General features: G+C 39.9%; 1 protein-coding gene and 1 long non-coding RNA gene across 7 annotated transcripts in view; one reads left to right on the top strand and one right to left on the bottom strand.

The window, feature by feature from the left end:
• Positions 1–1930: 1930 nt before the first annotated feature.
• Positions 1931–23024, top strand: LOC306961247. The gene is made up of 3 exons (XR_013792744.1): positions 1931–2808; positions 4138–4518; positions 23009–23024. It is a non-coding gene; the product is annotated as an uncharacterized lncRNA (long non-coding RNA).
• add3a (adducin 3 (gamma) a) overlaps positions 5826–23178 on the bottom strand; it is a 79772-nt gene continuing 62419 nt past the window's right edge. For 3 of the 6 annotated variants that reach the window (XM_079553893.1, XM_079553892.1, XM_079553891.1), the window contains exons 5-16: positions 22457–22537; positions 19543–19692; positions 19152–19295; positions 18870–18968; positions 17932–18108; positions 17082–17336; positions 15705–15809; positions 15494–15580; positions 13934–13957; positions 12076–12196; positions 9181–9273; positions 5826–6434 (exon numbers count right to left, since the gene is read on the bottom strand). In XM_079553893.1, the coding sequence (XP_079410019.1) occupies positions 6196–6434; positions 9181–9273; positions 12076–12196; positions 13934–13957; positions 15494–15580; positions 15705–15809; positions 17082–17336; positions 17932–18108; positions 18870–18968; positions 19152–19295; positions 19543–19692; positions 22457–22537 (1575 nt within the window). In that variant the 3' untranslated portion in view covers positions 5826–6195. The remainder of the gene's footprint in view (positions 6435–9180; positions 9274–12075; positions 12197–13933; positions 13958–15493; positions 15581–15704; positions 15810–17081; positions 17337–17931; positions 18109–18869; positions 18969–19151; positions 19296–19542; positions 19693–22456; positions 22538–23178) is intronic. The other 3 variants (XM_079553895.1, XM_079553894.1, XM_079553896.1) reach the window with 3 other exon arrangements.

Consider the following 23178-nt stretch of genomic DNA (forward strand, 5'->3'; position numbering starts at 1 on the left):
AGCCTCATCTTTTATGTAATTTGTCTTGTATCGTACGGCATATTTAGTGAACGAGCACAAACTAATCAAATTGCCACACAGTGAGAGCCACTTGAATCAAATTGATGCATACAATGTTTATTATATGCTTAAAATTTATTGGATACAACACGATGCAACTTGTCATTCACTTTTTTTTTTTTATTGTCCATTTCAACAAATAAAGTGCTGTGTATCAATACTACAGAGCGGCCTAACAGGACTACGTACAGTCGCACAAATATACGAGGATAATCTAGCAAAACAAAATTCCTAAAGAGATGAATAATTGTCTCTATTGTCATGCACACTCAATATCTTTCCACTTTGGTTCATTAGGGGGCCTATTCTAAACAACAAAATCATATGTAAAAATTCAAATATAGCTTTTTGTAAATGGCTTAAAATACACTATTTAACACTTGGAATGTGTGGTCTATAGTACACAGGCTTTTTTTTTGGAGTTGCTAATATTAAAATATATTTTAGAAAGCAAGTGATTAATTCTGACATCTAAAGATTGTCCTGGGGGCTCGACAGTGCAGACTTATGAAGGTACTATTCCTATTTAACAGCATTGGTCTCCTGCAGCCCTGTGAAGCCCATAAATGAACCTGGTACTGTTGGCAATTGCAAAGTTATTTGGCACCTTGTGAATGGCCACTGAGAGTGACATAATGTGGTTTTCATAGTCTAAATGTTTTGCATATCGTGGTTGTTTTGCATGTGAGTCAAGGCACATTGGCTGCTGAGACAGTTGCAGTTGCCTGGTTACCGGCACAAGACGCCATGTCTGAGGTTGATGACCGCTCAACGTGAGTCAATCACTCTCACATTCGGACAATCTGCCTCTGTTAAAACTCCATCCTCTGCACCTCCTTCGCTCACATCGTCTCTTTGGTCCTGCTCTATGTCTCCTGTTTGCTTCCATTAGGGCCACGTGATGTTAGGAAAGAAGTAAAGGCAATTTTTCTAACAATTACCAAGCAATTATATATGGCATTTGTTTTAAAATCCATATTCAATTTCACAGTGCACAGATCAATTTTGAACACGTCCAGACGGAAAAACATATACGCCCATACTGACCTCTTAACCTTTTACCCCCCTGCCTCAACCAAGCACATTTTCTCCAGTTCGGCTTTACCCAAATCTAAAAGCTTCTCAACTGGAGCTAACAGCCTATAGGCCAGTGTAATGCGTCACTTGGAAGCAAAGAACTACAAAACTGATGTGTTGTTTTTGTCACTTTTTTGTCTTGCTGTTTTCTCTTCTTTATCTCGTTTTAGTTTCTTCTTTGTCACATTGTGTTATTGTCGCTTTTTGGGCAAGTTTTTATCACAAGTTTTTATCGCTATTTGTTGCATTTTCATCCCTGTTTTCGTTGCTATAGTGACACTTTTTTTCAAGACGCTTTTAGATTTGGGTAAAGCCTAAGGCAAACTGGAGAAAATGTGCTCGGCTCAGGAGGGGGTTAAGACGTTAATAATTATAATGGTATTTCCATTCAAATTGTAATTTTGATCCATCCACGGCAGCCTTACTTTTCCTCATCTGTGTCCGGTCACTTCTTGTAATGACGTGGTAAAACTGGGCTCAGTACGAAGCTCTACAAGCATAAAGTCATGTTGTGCATTTTAAAGGATTTGGCAATAGTACTGCAGATAAATCGATTTTATTTTACATGTGCTTGTGACTTTCCAAAGACGACCCTGCTGCGTTGCGTAAATGCTCTAATAATGTGTTGCCGCATAAAAACAATAAGCTTTTTTATTTTTATTATATCATTACGCACAAGAGAAGGCACCAAATCCAAACTGTCATTGTGCATTTCAAAATGACTAAGCGCTTCAGCGTTAGAGCTATTATAACTTGTAAACTTTGAGATTTTATACCAGAGTAATGAATGAAGCAAAACAATATGGGTTATGCTGAATAAAAGGTGATCGGGATGAAGGGTAGGGAGAAATAAAAAGGGAAAAATAAGTAATTTCTTAAAATACTGATTTATTTGTGAATTTACACTGATTAGCAATACAACTAAAAGCAACTCCATTAGAATAACAATTTATATAGGATTTTCACAGGTCACAAATGAAGCTTGGCTCATTCTGGCATGCTGAAGCAAAAACTCAAGAGGAAAAAACATAGGCATTAGTAAAAGCGTGGTGTAAACAGCAGGAAAATGAAGAGAGAGAAAAAAAAAGATGCACATTCAGTTCATCTGGTTTCTGCGCAAATCGATTAGTTAATTAAACAGCCTAGTTCTTTCTGCCAAAGTAAGAAAAATGTACTGCGATAAAAATGAAGGATGGATGAACGGCGTAAAAAGAAATCCGTATAAACATGGTGTGCTAGTGTCCAGCCGTACACACATAAGCTCTTTTACCCTTGTCTAGTTCAGGGACCAACTGTACAGCCCCTCCCTTCCTTCCTCCAAATCCAATAGTTCACATTGCTTGCTGGGATATTGGTACATCTGGTTACGCTGCAGGGGTTTGCTAAAGGGGGGGAGATGTGGCAACCCATCACACTTTGGTTTACTGGGTTCAGCTGCGGGTCATCGGACTGTTCCAGCAATGATTGTATATGCACGACCCAGACGGGGGGCTAAGAAGCACGACCACTGAACAGCTTGTAGCTTAGATATAACAGCGATATAACTGGTGGGTTGTTTTTTTTTGCATCGTGACCACTTCTCTCATAAGAAGGTCCGCACGCACAAACTGTCCTGCATTGACACATTTCCTCTCAGCAAAAAACACAGCACTAACTTCATCAGCAGTTCGAGTAATAACCCCTTAACGCCTATTGGCGTAAATCGGCAACATACCTCTTCTTGCCAGACTGTGGCTAAAATAACGCACGTTTTCCCTTGATACCTGTTTGCGCACATCCATGCCGTACCTAGGAACGTTTTGCAAGCACTAGTTTCTCGTAGGACCGGTCAGAGAAGGAACCACAAGCGGGTCATGGTAGCTATTTAGCGGAAATAGCATTTCTGCAAATCGAGGCAGCAACTTTGATGAAATCTTCAAATGTAAATTGAGTTGTGCTAAAATAAAATTATGCAGCAGCTCCTTGTTTCCATCTTTAGATTATTGACTGGAATGAACTTCGTGTGATGGATTTTTTTTTTGTTATTTGAAGATTTAGGTACGTTGCCAATCGGCAACATCAGGCCATAAAGGAAAACTGCAGTAGCTCCATCTGGTGGCCACAGTGACCGCATTTTAGTAGTATTTAGATGTATTACAGTGCTAAAACGTTTTTTAGAACATGCCATTTTAGTGAAATTCTATAATCATTGTAACAATAACATACAAAGATATAAAAAAAAAAGTTAGCCCTTTTTTTACACAGAACAAAATGAAACCGTTGGTGTTGTTTGCAAAGCGACCACAAGGTGGACCTACTGGACCACAAACAAGAGTTCCACGTCCGAAAATAATGTGCAATTATAATATAATTCGCAAATAAGTAATGGTACATAGAGGTATCTGATGTACAATGTATTATAAAACCTCAGGAAAGGGAGCAAAATCTGATAATTAGTCATAAAAATTGTAGATATTTTGTAGATAAATTGTCTGCACCTTTATAAAGTGCTTTTTTTTCACCTCCCTACATCAGGTGATGAAAGCAGCAGCAGCAGGGAAGGCACTGATGACAGGAACAGCAGTAATGAAGATGTTACTGAACATCCTGATGCCCTTCCTGTTACCAGAGCTGCTGCTGCAGGACGGCATCAGCTGCTCAAAATCAACACTTTGCAAGAATTTAGTGAAAAGCGTTAGCTCTGTTTACTGTTCTAATATCCTAACCTGAATACACAAGTGTTCAGTGTATCTTACAGTGCATTTACATTTGTAATAATTGTGAATAAATACATTTTGTCATTTTCATACATTTACAACTTTTGCCTGTTGTTGCCGAATTACAACATACCCAAAATTGCACTTATGCCTGTTGTTGCCGATTGGCAACATACCTAAAACTATATCTATACTATGTGCGACATAAAAATTTACAATCTCCACTTAATTTAGCATCAGCTTGAAAGCAAAAACACTGATAATAAATTTTTTTATATAATGGGAAATTAGTTCAGGCGTTAAGGGGATAAAAGCGCATCCGAACTAGTGTTTCCCCGTGTGCATTATCTGACCCCTTGGAGTACGATAGCTCCTTCAATTGATGTTTTGAGAGATGCTGACCACTGCAGACACCCAACAAGAACCGCCACTTTTGAAGATGCTTTCATCCTGTTTCCGAGAAGGGCAGTTTCATTTACGGGAACATTTACTTGAGTAACTTTTTGAGGAAATTGTACTTCTCATTGAGTAGTTTCATGACACTGTACTTTCTACTTGAGTAATATTTCAGCATATCGTACTTCAGTAAAACATTCTTCAATTTCTACATCAGTAAAAATGAATAAAATGGTGTATTTTGTGAGTACCGTATTTTTTGAACAATAAGTCACACTTTTGGCTGGGGGTGCGACTTATACTCAGGTGCGACTTATATATCAAAATATATCATTTCAGCTGTTAGAGGGCCATCTAGGCTTGTGTACCAGTATCTGCTACTCCTGTACCACTGAAGATTGAAAAAAAAACTAGCTAAACAAGCTAATCACGGGCTAAAAGCTAGAGCCACAGCTAGAGGAAAGAGTTCACAAATGCCGGGAGAGGCTTGTCAACGGTGCAGTTACGCCTCCATGCCCAGGAAGTGCCAAGGCTGGTGCGATTTATACTCAGGAGCGACTAATATATGTTTTTTTCTTCTTCATTATGCATTTTTTGGCTGGTGCGACTTATAGTCCAGAAAATACGGTAGAATTTTCACCAAATGCATTTCTATCAGTTGCTGGTGAAAAGGTTGTGCCTATTCGATCCCTGTACAGTGTAATGCAAACTAAAATATAATTTTATGTTTGTTGGAAGCCTGAGAGTGGTTTATGCAGTCATTGGGGTTGTTTAAGGTCTTGCTTGACGCCCAAAGCAGGAAGAATCTCAACCTTTGTCTCATCATCATCATCAAAATAAAGAAAATCATTACATGGCTTTAAAACAATCTGCAGCCTTCACGCATGATCCTCAACTTGTGACTGTAAATGGGATAAACTTCTCGCATGTGACATCAGTAAAAAAATCTTTACATTTCTAGATCTAACTTTGTTGCCGTGGGAGTTCACCATGACGATGCCTTACTTACTTGAACAAGCGCACACTTCACAATCTCCTTCTCTGGTGAAATAAACCTGCGACTAAAATGCCGATATCATGAACCACAAGAAAAGTGCAGCACAATAGAAAATATAATATAGTCATAATCTATAGCCAAAATATCCAGTTCTGCAGCGTATAACTCTGTGTACATGTTGCTACTTAGAAGAAAACAGAGATGCTCAACAGTTGTAATATACAAATGGAGATGATAATACAGAAAATGCAAATCAATAGAAATTAAATTCATTGAGATGTCAGACAAAGACGCAGACAATAAAATTAGATTGTTTTGTTCTTTTTCCAGTTTGTTTGGCAAAACAAAAAGTGAGATGAAAAGGATAGACAATGAAATGCTACATAATTTAAAGAGATGTGTGTTTGAAGAGTAAATAATCATAGAAGCTTCAAGTCTCTGGCAATATAGCAAGAGACAATAATTCAGTTTTTGACCCTGTGGCTAGTCTTGTTAAAGCAGTTTCCAGTGTGACTATTTAAATGTAGATTTCTCATTTTCTTACTCAACGAAATAGAAAAATAGGGAGATTTACTCGAAGTTGTGCAGTCATTTCTCAAGTGATTTCAAGTTGGGTTTTCAGCCTGGGAAGAACATGTTATTCAGGATTTAAATGGCCTCAAATGACTCTTTTTGGCTTTATACAATGAGCCCTATTGGAGTACTGCATAAGTAATCAGGTGCGCTGACACCCAACACCCTCCCATCGAGTTGCACAACGTCTATGGCAACTCGTCAGACCCATCATTTCCCAAAGTCTTTAGGACAAGTCGTAACATAAAAATATCTGTATGTAATCCTTTCTTTTTGCACATAAAATCTTTTGTTAAAAAAGTCAAATAACATTAATAATAAAACAAACAAAAAAAGCAGAGACAAAATTACACAGACATTGACAGAAAAGGCGACTCCTGCTCAGGCTCGACTCTCTTACGCCTCCGTCTTCTCTTTCTTCTTGTTTTTCTTGAGGAAGGATGGGGTGCGGAACTTTTTCTTCTTCTTGGTGTTGGGCGACTTGGAGGGCGAGCTCTCTTGGGACAGGACCTCCTCGATCTTGTCCCCAGGGCGCACTACGATCTCCACGCTCTCCACGGTCAGCTGGCTCACCCGCTTAGCCAGCTCCTCATCCAGGCCGTGGTCTTTGCCGTTCATGAGGCCCGTGTGGTTCTCTGGAGGAGGCAGCAGGGACATCGTTAGGATTAATTAGATTGAAGAAGATTTTTTTATTGGCTTCATTTTTGCTTTATTGGTTACAAAGTGCATCAAGCAAAACATTACAACCACCTTGCTGTGTGTATCTTACTCACTAAACAACAAGGCATTGTTCCATGTGTTCGGACTATTTGATTTGTCTAAAACTGACAAAATGTTGAATATCTACCAAATGATAAATTAAATCTTTCTTGTCTCACTGATCAGCTAGTGTCTAATGATATTTCAGATTGAATAAGTACAGATTTGTGTCAGACGCCCTTCATGATTATTGACAAGGGCTGCCCCATCCTTCAGTGGTTTGATCATTTCTATTGGTGAAGCATGACAAAGCCTCCTGACCGAGAGAAGATAAATAAGATAGTGCAGATGACAACTGTTAAAATATATTACTGTGGAACATTAGTGTAACCACCCTGTCCCTTATGTGGTTGTACTGCAGAGCATGTTCTGTTCCTCTTATTTAGATGACGTCCCATTCACTGGAATATGGGGTCTAGGCCAGTGGTTCCCAACCTTTTTTTCTTCCGCAGTTAGCTTTGCCCGTTAGCCTGTTAGCATCTTCTTCGTTATTCCATTAGTGTGTATTGATGGCTCCGACCCGGAGGCAGCGATGTTGCAATTGTGGTTTTCTCACCAGGGGGAGGTGAAAGACCCCCCAATCATCCCATTAACACTTGTATTACCTCCAAGAGGCACTATAAAAAGGATTTATTAAGGTAAACAAGTTACTTAGTACTGCTTTAAGTTTATCGCTCATTGTCCCACAAATTGCTAAACTGGTCCCACATTTTGTTTGACGACTGAGAGCTAATGCAGACATGTCCTAATGAAGATATACCTTTCCAATATAAACTATCCAACCGCGGTGGGCTCAATGACAAACTTACAGGCCCTACACCTGATTTTTATTCATTACAAACTATGAAAGCGGAAGCCACGAAATGAAAATGTTGTGTCTAAACTCATTCCTAACTTTCCAAACACATCTACTCTCAACTCTTCACGGGGGCGAGTTTCTCGGCCCATTTCACATTTTGCATGCATCACTTTTCATGGTCAGCGAAATGCTACAAAACTCGCCTGAGAGTTCATGATGCCAATGCTTTATAATTCGATGCCCAGTGTTATTCCCACAAACGTCTGAGTTTACCGTATACTAAAGGAGGACAAAGCAAATGTTGTTCCAATTCTAGAAAAAAATCAGGTATAATCCCTTTAAATCTGGCTATAATCATGTACGTTACACAAACTGCTAAATAAATAGGCTGTAAATTTAGACCGAAAAGAAAAGTGAGACTTTCCTTCCACTACAGTAAGTGACACATTTTAGAGAGATCTGTGTTCTACATACTTCATAACATCCTGTCGTAAAACCTTAGTGACCCCCTAGCCTAGAGAGCGTGTCCCGCTTTCACCTCCAAAATGAGCTTTGTAAACCGTGGCTGCTGCTGCTGCTGTGGCCATTCACTTAATGAGCATTCACGTAACAGGCTCAACTCACAGGCCTTTCCCTGAATTATAACAAATACTGTAGGTACAGGGAATGCAGGGCGGTCCTATCAAATGACTGCACTCCACCAAAAAAAAAAAAAACAGGGATCTCTCCAGGGCTTCATTTCACCTGAACACAAAACACGGCCACGTTAAACAGAGACTCGTGCAACATCTGACCTGGTTTTGCGACATAACAACTGGGTGACCTCACTGCAACGGCGTCGGGGAAAATATGGGTCCCCGGTGCCAGTATGCTGTCATGGGGTAATTGTTACTTATTGTGTGTTGGAGGGAAGCGTGCAGGAAGTCGATGCCTCAGTGTCACTCTCGTAAAGAAAGTCACCACTATTATCTTTTGTCTTACACAGAGCCCGGGCCAAACCGCAGATGCAAGGGATTTTACGACACATGTGGGTTGGTGGTGTTTTAAATGATTTCCTGAAATGGCCACAGGGTTGGGAAGCAAAGTCTTTCATTTGGCTTTCAACTGAAAACTGACCTTGGCTACCAAAGCACAAACACTGTTCCTTGAATAATACCAACACATTAGACAGCATGATAAAGCCACACTGCGGTACATTTCAAGTTACGTGTCACAAGGTCTCTCACTCGAAACATAAACAAACATGTGACTCGTGCCCCTAGAGGCCATAAGCGCCACTGCAGGTGTCGTAGCATGTGGCGTTTTTTACTCATTACTTGTCCGTGAGAGTAAATACTACGCTGACAGAAAAGACAAAGGGAGAGAGGGATATTGTCCATCCAATTACACAATGGAGATAATTTTTTTCACTCAAACTTGGCTGTAAACACTAATAAAGTGGCGCTAACCCACAGTTAGCTTTGCCCGTTAGCCTGTTAGCCTCTTCTTCGTGATTCTATTAGTGTGTATAACACCTCCGACCCGGAGGCAGAGAAGTTGCAAAGGTGGTTTTCCAGAGACACCAGGGGGAAATGAAAGACTCCCCAATTATCCCATTAACACTTGCATTCCCCCTAGAGGGACTACGAAAAGGATGTATTAAGGTAAACAAGTTACTTAGTTCTTATTTAAGGTTAAGGTTCTTAGGCAGGTAGTCATAATGTTATGCTTGATCAGGATTTTGTATTAAACTCATGCAAAGACACAGTTAAATCGGATAAAAAGTTAATAAAGTCCACTGCGTTCAACGTGAATGTACTTAGTCAAGTCGTGGTGAGAGATACCTTCTTTCGCCGGCGTGCTTTGTGCAGACTGGGTGACAGACAGAGACTGAGACAGAGTAGAGCCGTCGTCAGAGGTTAGCTCGTGCTCGCCATCTGCAGGGAGGGAGGGATGCGGGCGGGGGTTCAGTGGTGAGAGGATTGTGGTAGCGGGACAGCAGCAGGGGTAAGTGGATGAGAGAGGTCCGGGGTTACGGGGGCGTTTGAAGAGATTTGGGATGAAGGGCGGAAGGGGGTGAGGGAGCGGGAGAGATTAGCAGTAACACAGACATGTTAGAATCAGGCCATGCACAGCTGCTTCGACACAGAGCTCACAAAATCCTCCGCTGCTGCAAATGAGAGGGTCAAAGTGTCATTGTCATTTTGTTATGTAGCTGACACGGATCCAACCGGGCCGAGTTCGTGTAACTCTTTTTTTTTCTCCTTTTGGGCTCCTCACATCGAATCTTCTGCCTCTTAGCATGGAATAATCTCATATTGTTTTATAGTATAATGTAGCAAAAATGTTTAGAACCAGGCGCACTTTGATTAGTATCACATATATGTCCCGATGAAATGCTTGGTCTAACCCGCACATGCACTCGCTTTAGCGTATCTGAACTGTTGTCGGCCCACTTGCTCTGTGACCAAGAGTTGGCCACAGAAAATAAGCTCAACATTACTGGCATCATTTTGAAGCACTGACTGGGGTGAAGCCTCGACATTCCCACATCACTGTATTAACACATTCGTTAGCACGTTCACTTGACTGAGGTGCCACTCACAGTTCATTCATGCTGCACCGTTCAGAGGAGTCAGAGTGAGGCTATGTTTTCGCAAAAAGGTCGCCACATTAAGGCCGAGTTTAAGTACATTACAAATGGGCCCGGTTATTCGACTTGGCCCAGTTAGTTTTCACATAGTTTTCCAGAAGCACTCATTCCTAAGTCAAGATGCCAGCCACGTAGCACCCTTAACTAATAGAATTAAAGGTGCTATGTGTGAAATGTGCTGTTGCCCAGATGGGTTTTGGACACATTTCTATTTATATCCACGCAAATGCAGTAAATACATGGTTGATAATCACAATCTGAACTGCAATATGACAGTCACAATTAGCAATTTGCAAGGGCCACAATTTTTAGGTGTTATGCTATCCTCTATAAACGACCACATTTACAGTCTCCTCTGGGTCTTAGTATTAGTATTATACAGTATATTTTGACGCTTTCTTCAAGAGGATAGATATGGTTAAAGTCGAACTGGAGAAAAAGTGCTTGGTTAAGGCGGGGGTTAAGAGGTTATGTATAAATTATTTTTCTATTTCCCAACTGAAACAAGTGGAGATTGTACCTAGGCGTATTAATGAATCTGTATGTATATATTTAATGAAAACGGTCTACATGTCATCTCCGAGTGTGTGTACAAAGTAGTGGCCCGTACACTGGTATCAGGCTGATCCAGACCCCTCTCCTGCTTGCCTCCAGATTGGCCCCCTGGGATTCATGGGGCTGTGGGGGCAACAGTGTCATAGCAACGGGCTGCGCTCATGTGGCGGGTGTGAGGGCCTGCTGTTTGATCAGTCTGCCATCTTACTCATGCTCTCATGTACATGCACGCACCGGTGGCAACGTGCACTCCGCGCATTTACACAAGCGGGGCGACACGTGTGCCGGCTTTTGTGTTTAAACACCCAGACTGACATCTTCTTCAGGACTGAATGGAGGCGACTGGGGAACACAATCCTGTCTGTTCATTATTGATTTGATTCCCGACTGTCGTAACAGAGCAGGGGGCTAATATGATTAACATTGACGTGGCCGTGTGGACACATAAAGACAAGGGCTCATGTTAAAACCTAAAGACTTGTCTGTGTACTCAACGTATACATCTTTACCCTCTCGGGCGAGCGCTAAGGCAACAGCAGGCCACACAATGTACTGCACTACTGAGGAGATAAGCTATTATTTAACCTCTTACCTCCCACCTTAACCGAGCACATTTTCTCCAGTTCGACTATAGGCCTCATTTGAAAGCTAAGACCAAGCAAACTAATCAGAACCTTTTTGTCAGCCCAGTTTTGTCACATTTTTGGCGTGTTTTTGCTGCTTTTTTGTTGCTTTTCTGACTCTTTTTTTGTTGTATTTTTGTTGTTTTTCAATCATTTTTTCCGTTGCTTTTTATGCTGTGTTTTGTCACTTTTTCATTGTGTTATTGTTGTTTTTAAGGAACATTTTTAAATAAACGAATACAAAATATTAGTGATAAACTAATGCAAGAATGACATGGCCTTCAGAGCATGTTTGGTCCAACTATACATTACAAGACGCTGTGGAGACACCATTATATTTATCTGCTGCGCCAAAATAATTTGTGTTGCTGCTTTACGATAGCAATTTGGGGGGAACGACGGATTGCATTTTGAACTGCTGGCCATCAATATGTATAACTTTATTAAGACAAATGTGTGACGCCTCGGTAACTGGGTCTCAGAATCTAACCAATGCATCCATTTATTTCATTTTTTATGCATTAGCCTTATAAATGTTTAATCAGTGGATGTGAAATGGTGGTGGCGGAGCAGCCTTTAGCCCCGGTGTGTGTCTGCTCTCGTGCTAGGGCCATATGTCTCACAGTGGGACTTGGCTTTTGTGGCGTTTGAGCTTCTTTGAAAAGGCATGAATGAACACGGATGAACTCATAAACCAAATATGATCGTAAAACATGGCATATTTTACACATAACTATCAATGTTATGCTTAAAGTGCAGATGTAAAAAAGCTGATTCAACTCACTAAAGCAAGAATAAAATACATATAGCTACACTGTGTAATCAATCCTGTTTGGGGGGAGGATAAATGTCAATATTTTCAGCTCTTTCAGACGAGTTTTCTGATCATTGTATGTTTTATGACTTACCACTGAGGCCTAGTTGTCTCCTTTCCACACTCTTGCGGTACTGGTCCTCTCTCTCCAACAGTTCACTGAAAGGGTTCGGAGGCAGGGGCTCCATCTGGTCCTCCTCTGTGGGTACGTAAGGCTAGGGAAGTGGAGGAAGGGAAAAAGTGTGAGAATGGCTTCTGAAATTCATAAAACCAAACAGGGCTGCACAATATAATGCCAAATTACGGTTAGCGCAATAGTAGGTGAAATCCATTTCAGAAGACGCCACGATATATATACATCGCAAAATCACTGAGGTCCTTCCATCTGACTGAGATTTACACATTTGATGCAAATGTAGCCTAAAACGAAAATGCATAGCAACATAATGGTCAAACCAAAGAAGGCTGGGTACAATCTTTAGCATAGGGCCTAATTTCCTAGTTATTCAGAGTGCTGTTGATTTCATTCATGCAGTCCTTATATTTGAAGAGTTTAGTGGTGCTAGGCTAGTGCATGTCTATGGTAACTAGTAGCCTCCATTAAAAACAGTCTGACCCAAGCACAGTGCACCTGAGGCAAATCACTTATAACACCATACTACCCATATAAATATCTGTGTTGACTGAATCATTTTTGAAATATAACCATTTTGCATTTAAAAGAACTTATATTTGAGCAGCATGAGCTTCCTGGTTGTAAGTTACGCAGCGGTGGAGTGATCTGCTAGGTTACCAAATCTAGGGTATTTTGTTTACCTGCGGCCGGCATTACTACACGTGGAATTCACAAAGGAGCTTTCTACAAATCAGATATGGCAACGTTTGGAGGACTACCCCATGATTTTGAAGAGGTTTTTAGGGCAGGCTAGTAGTTACCATAGACATGCGCTAGCCTAGCACTCGCCTAGCACCACTAAACTCTTCAAATATCAGGACTACATGCATAAAAAAAAAATATATATCTCCGGAACTCAACAACACTCTGGATATCTAGGAATTGAGAGCCTATGTCAAAAATACTAAAATATCCCTTTAAGCCTTTTTTTGGGGGGACGCAATTTGTTGAAAAAACAAATAGCATCTTTTTTGTTTGTTTTTAATTTACAGGAATGTACTTGTTTGAAAAGGTTTAGTAGAACACCACTATAACATTGATACCACAATATTGTGCAACCCAAAAGGCAAACCACACTCGCATGCTACAACACACTGGATATAATGATGTGCAGTGATAGATCTGGAGCTTATTACGTATGAAGATAACCCACATCAGACACTGGGGACTTCAGATCAACTGACTCCTTCTTCCCTTTGCACGTAATTAGTCTGCAAACCGTAGCGTGATCGGGCCAGACTGTGGGAACGACCACAAACACTGATGCAATTTACATTACTGCCGGAGTCCAGAGACGAGCTCCAAACATGCACACATGGCACACACATGACATGTCCGCTCTGAGCTGTGGGATATGGGTCTTGTGCTCGTCATGCTTCAAGGGATGACTTTAAAATATTGATATTTGCATACACAATGGCAGAAACGGTGGAACAAAATACTGTGCTATGATGGCATGCAGTGTGACGACTGGAATATATGGTGGGTAAATAAGTAGGCACATTTTTTTCCTCATTAAACATGATCTAAAGCTGCGATTGACATTGCATTTTTAACAGATATTGTTAACCTATTAATCAACATAAATGTCCATAAAATGAGTTATGTATGCAATAATAAAGTGAAAGGAGACAGTTAATATCACAAGTCAATAGCACCTTTAGAAATATATTTATTGAGGAAAAAAAGAGCAAATGCTGTTCTTTTTACCCGCTGCACAGTGACTAAAAACACACTGTAATGTCAAATACCACTGCAAACCATTGTGCATATTTACCAGGACATGGATCTGCACTGTGTCCTTTAAGACAAGACATCAACCAAAACACAAGCAATCAAAGTGTAGTCTTTGAAAAACTACTGTCATGGTGTTTACCCTACTTAATAAATATGAGCAGCTGCCTCCCCCTAGTGGTCATATAGTGTTTAGCGCATGCAGCTGCACGAGCTACAGGTGTCTGTTACTCAGTTATTATTCTTCCCGTCAGGCCGCTAAGGTGTTTATTGCGTCCAACTAGCAGCACACAACAACTGACACCAAATTAGGTTCACAAAATCAAGAAAGACAGATTTCCCTTTTGTGTCGGGTTTGGGTCAATACACTGCATGGAGATTTTTTAAACCAGGACACGTTGCGACTAACTCCAAACTGTGTAAAATTGAAAGCCAGTTAGATTGAAACATCTTAAGTGATGAGAGACTGAGCAATGAGAGGGAGATGTGGCCAAAGATGGTCCACAGTGTGAGTCCACTTGAGCAGAAATGTTATGGAGCTTCTTATGTCAGACAAAGTGGGGAAGAAAAGAGGTTTTATACAGAGAGTTCAAAAGCTTGTCAGATGAATGTAACACTCTTGAAAGTGTTCAGCAGGTCAAACTAATAAACAATAAACAATTCTCATAATATCTCAAGATTGATGTAAAGCTGGGATACCTGACTTATTGTTGTTGTTGTCGAGTAAGAGCATTTTCTTAACACAGCATAAAGAGATCTGAATTTTGATTGTGTGATGGATGGAAGATGGAAGTGCACGAGGGATTGTAAGAGATAGAAACAATTTGAACAGGAACAGGTAACCAGCTTTAATTATTATTTTTCAGACCTTTAACTTTGAAAGCTAAAACTTTGATGTGTATTAATCAGTAGTGCGACTCGATTCAAATTTTGGTAACGCTTTATATTGAGGTGTGCTTGTTAAGTATTAATAAGCATTAATAATATGCTTGTAACGTGTTAACACACTGCTAAATATACTTTTATCTGTTACTAAAAGTCCATTAATAACACGATTATTTATAGCCAACCCATAACCTAACCCTGACCTTAACCCTAAAATGAATAATGCTTATTAATACTTAATGAGCACACCATAATCTAAAGCGATACTAACATTTTTAATCAAGTTAATTATGGCCTTTGTAATTAATGAATTCATCACAATTAAGCATCATTTATTTAGGGGTTGTATTTATTTTTTAGAGCTATATTTTCGTTGCTTCTTTGCATTTTTATACCTTTTTACTTACTTTTGTAAGTACTTTTGTGTCTGTGTAAAGTTAAGTGTGTTTAATTTCAATTAATATTTTTTATCAGACTAAACCTCATGTAATTAATTTATTGGAATTAATTAATATTTTGTATGTATCCAGACCACTGTTGTTCAAAAACAATTTGACTAATAAAAGGCTGATGAGCAACATAATGGTTCAGGACAAGGAGAGGTTCGAACAGCACGTGAACAAAGCACATTTCTGAGCCCGATCTAAACTCTACAAGAACATAATCACTCATGGACCGTCAGATTTGGATGTTGAGGTCTAAGTAGGATAATAGGTACCTTGCGTGGAGGGTCCACTGGGATGCCTGCAAGGTGTTGGGAGCGAGGCCCAGACGTCTTCATGTCAAATCGATTCTGCTCCCTAATCTGAAGAGAAAACATCTTTGTCAGCATGAAAAAATATTTCATTCAAAGCAGATAATAACATATTCAGCTGTTTATAACACTAATGCAACTTCTACAATCTTGTAATCAATTACACAATACCCACTTTGTTCCTCTTTTCGAGCACTTCACTTGGATTTGTATTGAGTGGGACAAATTGATTGGGATCCTCGATTCTGATTGGTGTGCCCATCTCATCTGCCTTCATCCACTGCAGGAGCAAAAAACAAAACAGTCATTTAAAGGGAAATTTGCTAAAACCATGCAAACAATTTAAATTATGTGTGTAAATAATATTTTTAAATCCATTTATTTTACTCTATTAATTTGCAGAAATGTTGGAAAATACTGTATTTCTGCACTCATGCATGGAGAGATGTAACACTTAGCAACCAGCAGAGGGAGCTCTTGTATGTAAGAAAACTCCATTGCACTGTGCGAGGTCAACATGTTCAAATCAAATATTGGTTTTACTAATAACAATTGTAATGTTGATTTATTCACGACTACAAACATCTTATATGATGTAAAAGTTGTTTATGTTACGTTTGTTTAGATCTGCTTTAGCTCTCAGTACTCAGAGAATGTAGAATGAGCTCCACATTTACAGTTGCTAAGTCCTATTGCTAATACAATCCCAGCACCTGCCCCCAGTCAAGTCCTGTTCAGTGCAGTTACAGACCATGGTGCCCCGTACGCTCTTTTCAATGAGGAATGAGTATAATGTTTACCTTAAAATGTGTAAAAAGAAAACATGTGTCCAAAGTTTATAAATAAATAAGTTTATGAAGTGTTAAGATTGAAAAGTATATGATAAAAATGCCTCCAAACACAAGTTTTGAAAGTATTACGATACTTGATAAAGTATTGATACTTGGTATTGCAGCACAAAATATAGCGATCCGATACGATATTTTGTCCCAGCCCTAATACTCAGTGGTGGTAAGCTACTATTATAGCCACAGCTGCCCCTGGGTTAGACTGACAGAACTCACTCACACAATACATTCACTCTGGCCTATAGTACATGTTTTTAGCGGTAGAGGAAACTGGAGTATCCGGAAGAAACCTACGCAGACACGGGGCAAACATGCAAACTCCACACAGAAAAGCCCCGTCCAGGTGGGAATCCAACCCAGGACCTTCTTGCTGTGAAGCACGAGTGCTAAACACTGCCACTTAAGTAAAAGCTAAAAGTAGTAAAAAATGCAAATGCTTAAAACTAAAGCATTGTGTTGGTTCTGTCTGGTGGTGTCTGCCTACTTTAAGTCCATGAAAAGCACACACTTTATGTATGTAGCATTATGTAGCATGACTTGTCCTTGAGCAAACATCAGCTGGGACCACAGATCCACAACGGATAAATTGTATTATTTTGCATATTTGCATGTGCTCATCTTAATTAATATACATTACACATAAAAAAACAAAGGCTACAAAATAAAACCATAATTCTTTAAGCTGTTACGGAGTGTGTGTTTACCGTGGTTGTCCGGCTGTTGTACCGGTCTTCATTGTTCTCCACATTGACTTTCGTGTAACTGTTGGGAGAGTTGAGCCAGCGCGTCTTCTCTCGCTGCTGCCGCTGCTGGAGAAACTTAAAGGGAAGTCTGGTGGCGATGTCCCCGTCCTCCTCAAACATGAAGGACGTCACAGTGGCTGGAATCTCCACCTCACTCTTGTGCCTCGGTTTTTCCCGCAGAATTGGTTGACGGTAGGCGTAACCTGTCCTGTAGCCCTGCACCACAAGAGGCGGGTTTGTTAGTCGCCACAAAAGATCTGGGTCACTGTACGTATAAAAGGCAAGAACATACGTATATCAGACTTTTTTGCTTGTTTTAAAAAAAAGCAAATAAAAGTAGTGATTTAAAAAAAAATCCTTTTATAATAACCTCTTTCATCCAACATTTCCGTTTTTATGGCCATCAACAAAGACCCGCTCTGTCCCACAGAAATTTCCTCACACAGTTTGGCAGTTTTCATCCTGATTTCTGTCTGCCCTTTGTTTTCATGTCAGTGCCACAGCCAAAGCTGAGCAGGACAATGAGCTTTTTCTTGCGCACCTCTTAACATTTCGTATTAGTATGCAACAAATGCTCATAGACTTAATATTACTGTTCGACATTGTACAACAAACTAAGTCAATTAGTTGTATTGTTTTTGTTTTTTTCAAATGTAGCCAATTATAACCTACATCTATAACAGTGCATCTTATCTAATGTGTACTTTTTACCATATGAAAACATCTTGGCTGCTAAAGTTCACTTGTACTCAACAGAAAGGACCCAATAATCACAAACCCCTGCAGGTTTATTGAAGTTGTTTCATCTTACCATGTTGTCAAGCATCCTCATGAGTGACTCGAACTCCAGCTCTCCATTCTTCCACTTGTAGGAGCCGCCTAAGTTGATGTCAGCCGCCGTCCCCACATCATGAGTGCGAGACTTGTACGCCTCCTGGTCCAGCACTATTAGGTTGTCAACACTCCCAGCACATGAAATCGCCTTGACCTAAAAGGACAAGTATTACACCACACAGAATAATAAATGCTACAATGCAGATGCATGTATTTGATGCACAGATTACAACAACAGAGAGGATTTATTCATAGAATTTAAGCTGGGCTTTGCATGACGGATTAATGTTTGATTTTGGTGGACTGGGAGTCAATCAGATTTTCTTAAATCGGTGCAGAGGTTGGACAGACTTGGAAATTCTGCCATGTTTACAAAAAATAAAATGAAATAAAACATAATACATTGCATGTAGACAAACAGTTTCTCACCATCCTTATTGTAAAACATGCAGTTATATAAGGGAGAGTAATGCAAATAAAGCCTGTACCAAAGCTAAAATGTTTTTGGGCTGAAAGAAAATAGTCACATTTATATAGCACATTTCTATCTCTGGTAGGCACTCAAACTGCTTTACATCAATGAACTCTTAGCCTTTAACAGTCTCACTCATGCACTTGCAGGAGCTGGGATTCGAAACGCCAACCTTCTGATTTTAAGACAACCCGCTCTATCACCTGGGCCACTGTTGCCCAAGGACAAAAGGACAGGTAGTTTTTGGGGTAATTTACCAAGCGTTTGCTCATGTGTTTACTCAGACAGCATTGTCTTATTTACACATCAGATTTGGGGCCCTAACACTGTAATACAGGGAACATCAAATGGCAAATAAAGTGCAACATACCAACAAAATAGCATATTTTATTCTTCAGCTTACACCCGATATTTAGCACCCGACTTGATAAATGAGTGTGTACCTGGATTTCGCATGCAAACTGGACATTGTACATGTAGTTAAAGGCCTCTTCCACTGTCTCTCCCAGAGTAAGGACTCCATGATTTCTCAGCACCAGCACCTGCAACATTAATAGACATGAAGATTACAGCTGACAGCAGCAGGATGTCAGCTCTACAGCTTCCTATTAGGAATACACCACACCCTGATAATTAGCTCATTTCCTCTGCCTGACCCCAAGGACAGTGTATAAATACTTCTGTTGCCCTAAATAACTATTGAAATAGTTGGATTTGTTTTGTACCTTTGCTGTGGGCCCCAGGGCCTTCTGAAGCTCGATACGCTCCTCCTGCTCGTCCAAGCTGCCGTGATAGTTGTAGTAAGTAATATCCCCAAGGATCAAAGATTCTTGAGAGATGGGCAAGAGCCCGCACTTCATGGACGACACCTTCAGATTGAAAATAAAACAGGTAAAGTGCAGATACTTTTTTTTAAATATAAATATTTTTTCTTTAATAAAAACACTGTGTGAACTGTCCTGATTTGCACCCAGAATATTCTTGTTTTTTTTGTTTTGCGTTATTGTGAATAGCCAAACTTGGTTTTGGATGGATGAGGATGAATTGTACGTTATGTATCATGAAGACAATGAATTGTTTGGGTGAAAAGCATGTTGGTATGGAGAGTGAGCTCACAGCGGCAGTAGCAGGACTGTGCATATGGACAACACAGCGTATGTCCGGTCTCATGGAGTAGATGGCGGCATGTGGGCTGAATCCAGTTGGGTCCATCCTTAAGTTGGTGGACCCCTGATCGATTACACTGCCAATGATGTTGACCTTAACCTGAAGAAGAAAAGAGCACTGTGTTCAAATTATGACAAGGTCAGACAAGGTCTGCTTCAGTTATAGCCCAATATGTTGGAATGGAGTTAAATCACAGGAGTAAAGAAGTCTGTGTAACTAGATACGAATGAGATGACGATTATATTTCATTTGTATAAATTGAGTTCCAAACACATCTGGAAAAACTAAAAACTAAAATCATATTAGAACTGATCCTATTCAGGGATTGAAACCAGGAAACATTATGGACATTATACAACATTATCCATTCATTAGCTTCATAACACATAGTTGTTTTATGACATTACAGAGGCAGGGAGAAGGAGATAATGGTGAGCAGAGAAAATTGCTGTGAAACTTAAAACTATGAAATGGCAAATATATAGAGGTATAACAATAAATGACAAGAGTGGAAAACAAAGAACAGGTGTTGTCTCCACTGGTCCCAGGTCTCAGTGCAAATAATGTCTTGAACACTGCTCACTACGTCCAAATGTTAATCTCACAAACCCTTTTGAAAACCTTCAAGACAACTGTCTACCATGATCAAACCTCTTTCCTTCATCAAAGACATGCCTGGAGTTGTGTTTCATTCATGCATGTTCAAGGAATCCTTTAACTCTGCCTTTCTATGAGTTGAAAATGCTGTTGGTCTTAGATCTAATTGTTTGCTCTTTAAAAATGTTCTTTTTTAAGGTTATGCACGACCATTTCGACCGTGTACAGTGGCAAACCATGCCACGGCTTGCTGACCCCGGTCTTAGGCCTTTTAGCAGCTGCATATTGATGCATGAAGGGACAGCCGTGTATTGGTATTGGACTCAGCGCACACAAAATGACTAGCCCTAAATAACTGTCCCCCACATGCCTAGATTGATTTAATATTGACAAGGCTACGCATCGTGTCCGGTTCAGTCCAGAGCAAGTTTACGCTGGGCTGAGGACACTCTATTATTTAGTATGGGATCGGCTGTGTTCATGTGACGCCCAAACCTTCTAAAGATTTCATGGTTTAATTGAGATGGAGAACATGTTACGTATTAATTGTATGGTAGGGTTTGCCTCAAGTCGGTCAAAATGCATCTCTTTCAACCTTATTCATGATAGACATTTCTGTAATTGGGCCTATCCACACGAAGCAAAGTTCAATGTCTTGTCTTTGAGCAAAAATGGATTATCATTTTATTCATTATCAGAAAGTGGTGCCATTATTTATCTGTATTTTATATTGTGACTGGACTCTTAAGTAAGACTGCTCATTGGCCACTATACAAACCTGCTCTCACTTTGCCTCTGTCCAGGGACTACAGATGAAAATTTGCTTCTAGCTATCTCTGGGCTGTGCAACACATTTGTTGTGCAATGTCCCTGTCAAATAAATAAATAGATAAAAAAAAAAAAAAAAATGAAATCACAAAGGAAGGATTGAAGAATTTGAAGCTAGATTAATATAGCAAATGTGTGGGAATTATCTAGGGCTAATAGATAGTAAATACAAATCATTTCTAGTAAATGTGGTTCTTGACTTTTCCAATGCAGCATCGTTTAACACACAATAGTTTCCATTTTATTGTCCAAAGTCCAAACTCCAGACAATGAGCTGCTGCTGCCACAGAATTGGTTGTAGACCAATGAAAAAGCACCAAGCCAATAACAAAGATTGAAAATACATAAAACACAGGGGTCAACATTTGTGTGTTTGGAAAATTCACCATCAAACCCTAAAATCTCCTGAACACAACCTCATGTATTAAATGCTTTATATGATTTTTAGTTCGTAAGAAGAAAACGTGATCTTGCTTGTATTGGTGAACTTGGAAATCCCTGGTCTTTGAGAGAGAGGAGCAGATGGAAACGAACCAAAACCAAAACAAATCCGTCTGACTCAAGCCTCTCCTGACCCACACGTGACCCTGACATTTTTGTTGATGCCAAATCTTTCTTATTTACTTTACTTTTGGTAACTGCAACAACAAAACAGACCAATAGATCTTAGCATCGGGGAAGCAGTTTATAAGGTTGACATGTGCTGTATCAAAGTTATTGAGAGATATTACAAATCTTAATAGTTTCCATTTATTTTGACTATTCTCTCAGTGAGAAGTTGCATTCTGCATTTGTGTCATAGCTCATCCACAACCACTTGGTTTGTTTGTACAGGTGTAACAGCAAGGCCACTCATAATGAAAGGAAACATACCACTGGAGATTAACTACATGCCTAATTTGTCTTGTAGCATGTGGAGCAAGCCACATCTTTCAGGTGAAATATTATTGTCACATTGAACAATAAAAGGAAGCACTGGAAACAGGCTTATGAGCGTTTAAACTGATTGTTGCATTTGTTAGAGGTGTCACGCAGCAGTAGCTTAGTTAGTTCCTGGTTCACTAATTCGGGCTTAAAACATTATTTTGGGAACTTCAGCATTGATGTTTCACCATTTAAAAATCATCCTGTATGTGTGACCGCAAGGCCAGGATTTTAAATTGGCCTGGGGTGCCCTCTGCAGGCAACAGTGGGAATGACACAGTTAATACAAGCTTTCCCTCAGCTAATACTATGCTGGCAAATTTGTGGAAATACAGATTGAAGTTCTTCAGTACTAGAGGAAGAAACAACCACAGAGAACCAGATTGCTCAAAACTTGAGACTGAAGTGAAATACTACTCAAGGTATGTTTTTGATGAGGGAACAAAACTCGAGAAAGTTGATATTGTACGATATGTGTCCTTTAAGAGAAATATTACTTTATATGCTTTTTTACCAGATTTGATGCAGATGCTTCGGCAAAGGAAAGCCCTCGCGGAAGGATGAGGATGTGGTCCTGCTCTTTGCTGACACGAGCCTGAGGAGAGATTAAAACAAATTACAAACTCACCAAAGATTCAGAATAAAAAATAGCATTTGTATTTTGAAGGGGATTTGCCTTAAAGACTTATATCTCTGCAAGTGACATGAAATAATCAATAGAATACACATACAAGCCATTGTAAAAATCTGCATTTCAATTCACATACCGTATTTTCTGGACTATAAGCTTTTTTTCATAGTTGGGGTGCGACTTACACTCAGCTGCGATTTATATAGCAAAATATAACATTTCCCTTATTATTTTCATATTGACAGCCGCTAGAGGGAGCGCTCTAGGCTTGTTTACCAGTATCTGCTACTCCTGTACCACTTAAGATTTAAAAAACGGTAAGCGAGCAGCAGAAAGAAAGTTTGGAGTGAGCGAGAAACTTGTGAGGAACTGGAGGAGCGGAGGTTACTCTTACTGCAATGAAGAAAACAAAAAGAGCTAATCGAGGGCTAAAAGCAAGATGGCCACAGCTGGAGGAATGAGTTCGGAAATGGGTGCTTGAACAACTGCCAGGGGAGGCTTTTCAACAATGCAGTTACTAGTTAGCCTCTATGCCCAGGTAGTTGCCAAGGATGGTGCGACTTATACTCTGGAGGGACTTATAGTCCAGAAAATACGGTAATGTC

The sequence above is a fragment of the Gobius niger genome, assembly GCF_951799975.1.
Source record: "Gobius niger genome assembly, chromosome: 3".
NCBI lineage: Eukaryota > Metazoa > Chordata > Actinopteri > Gobiiformes > Gobiidae > Gobius > Gobius niger.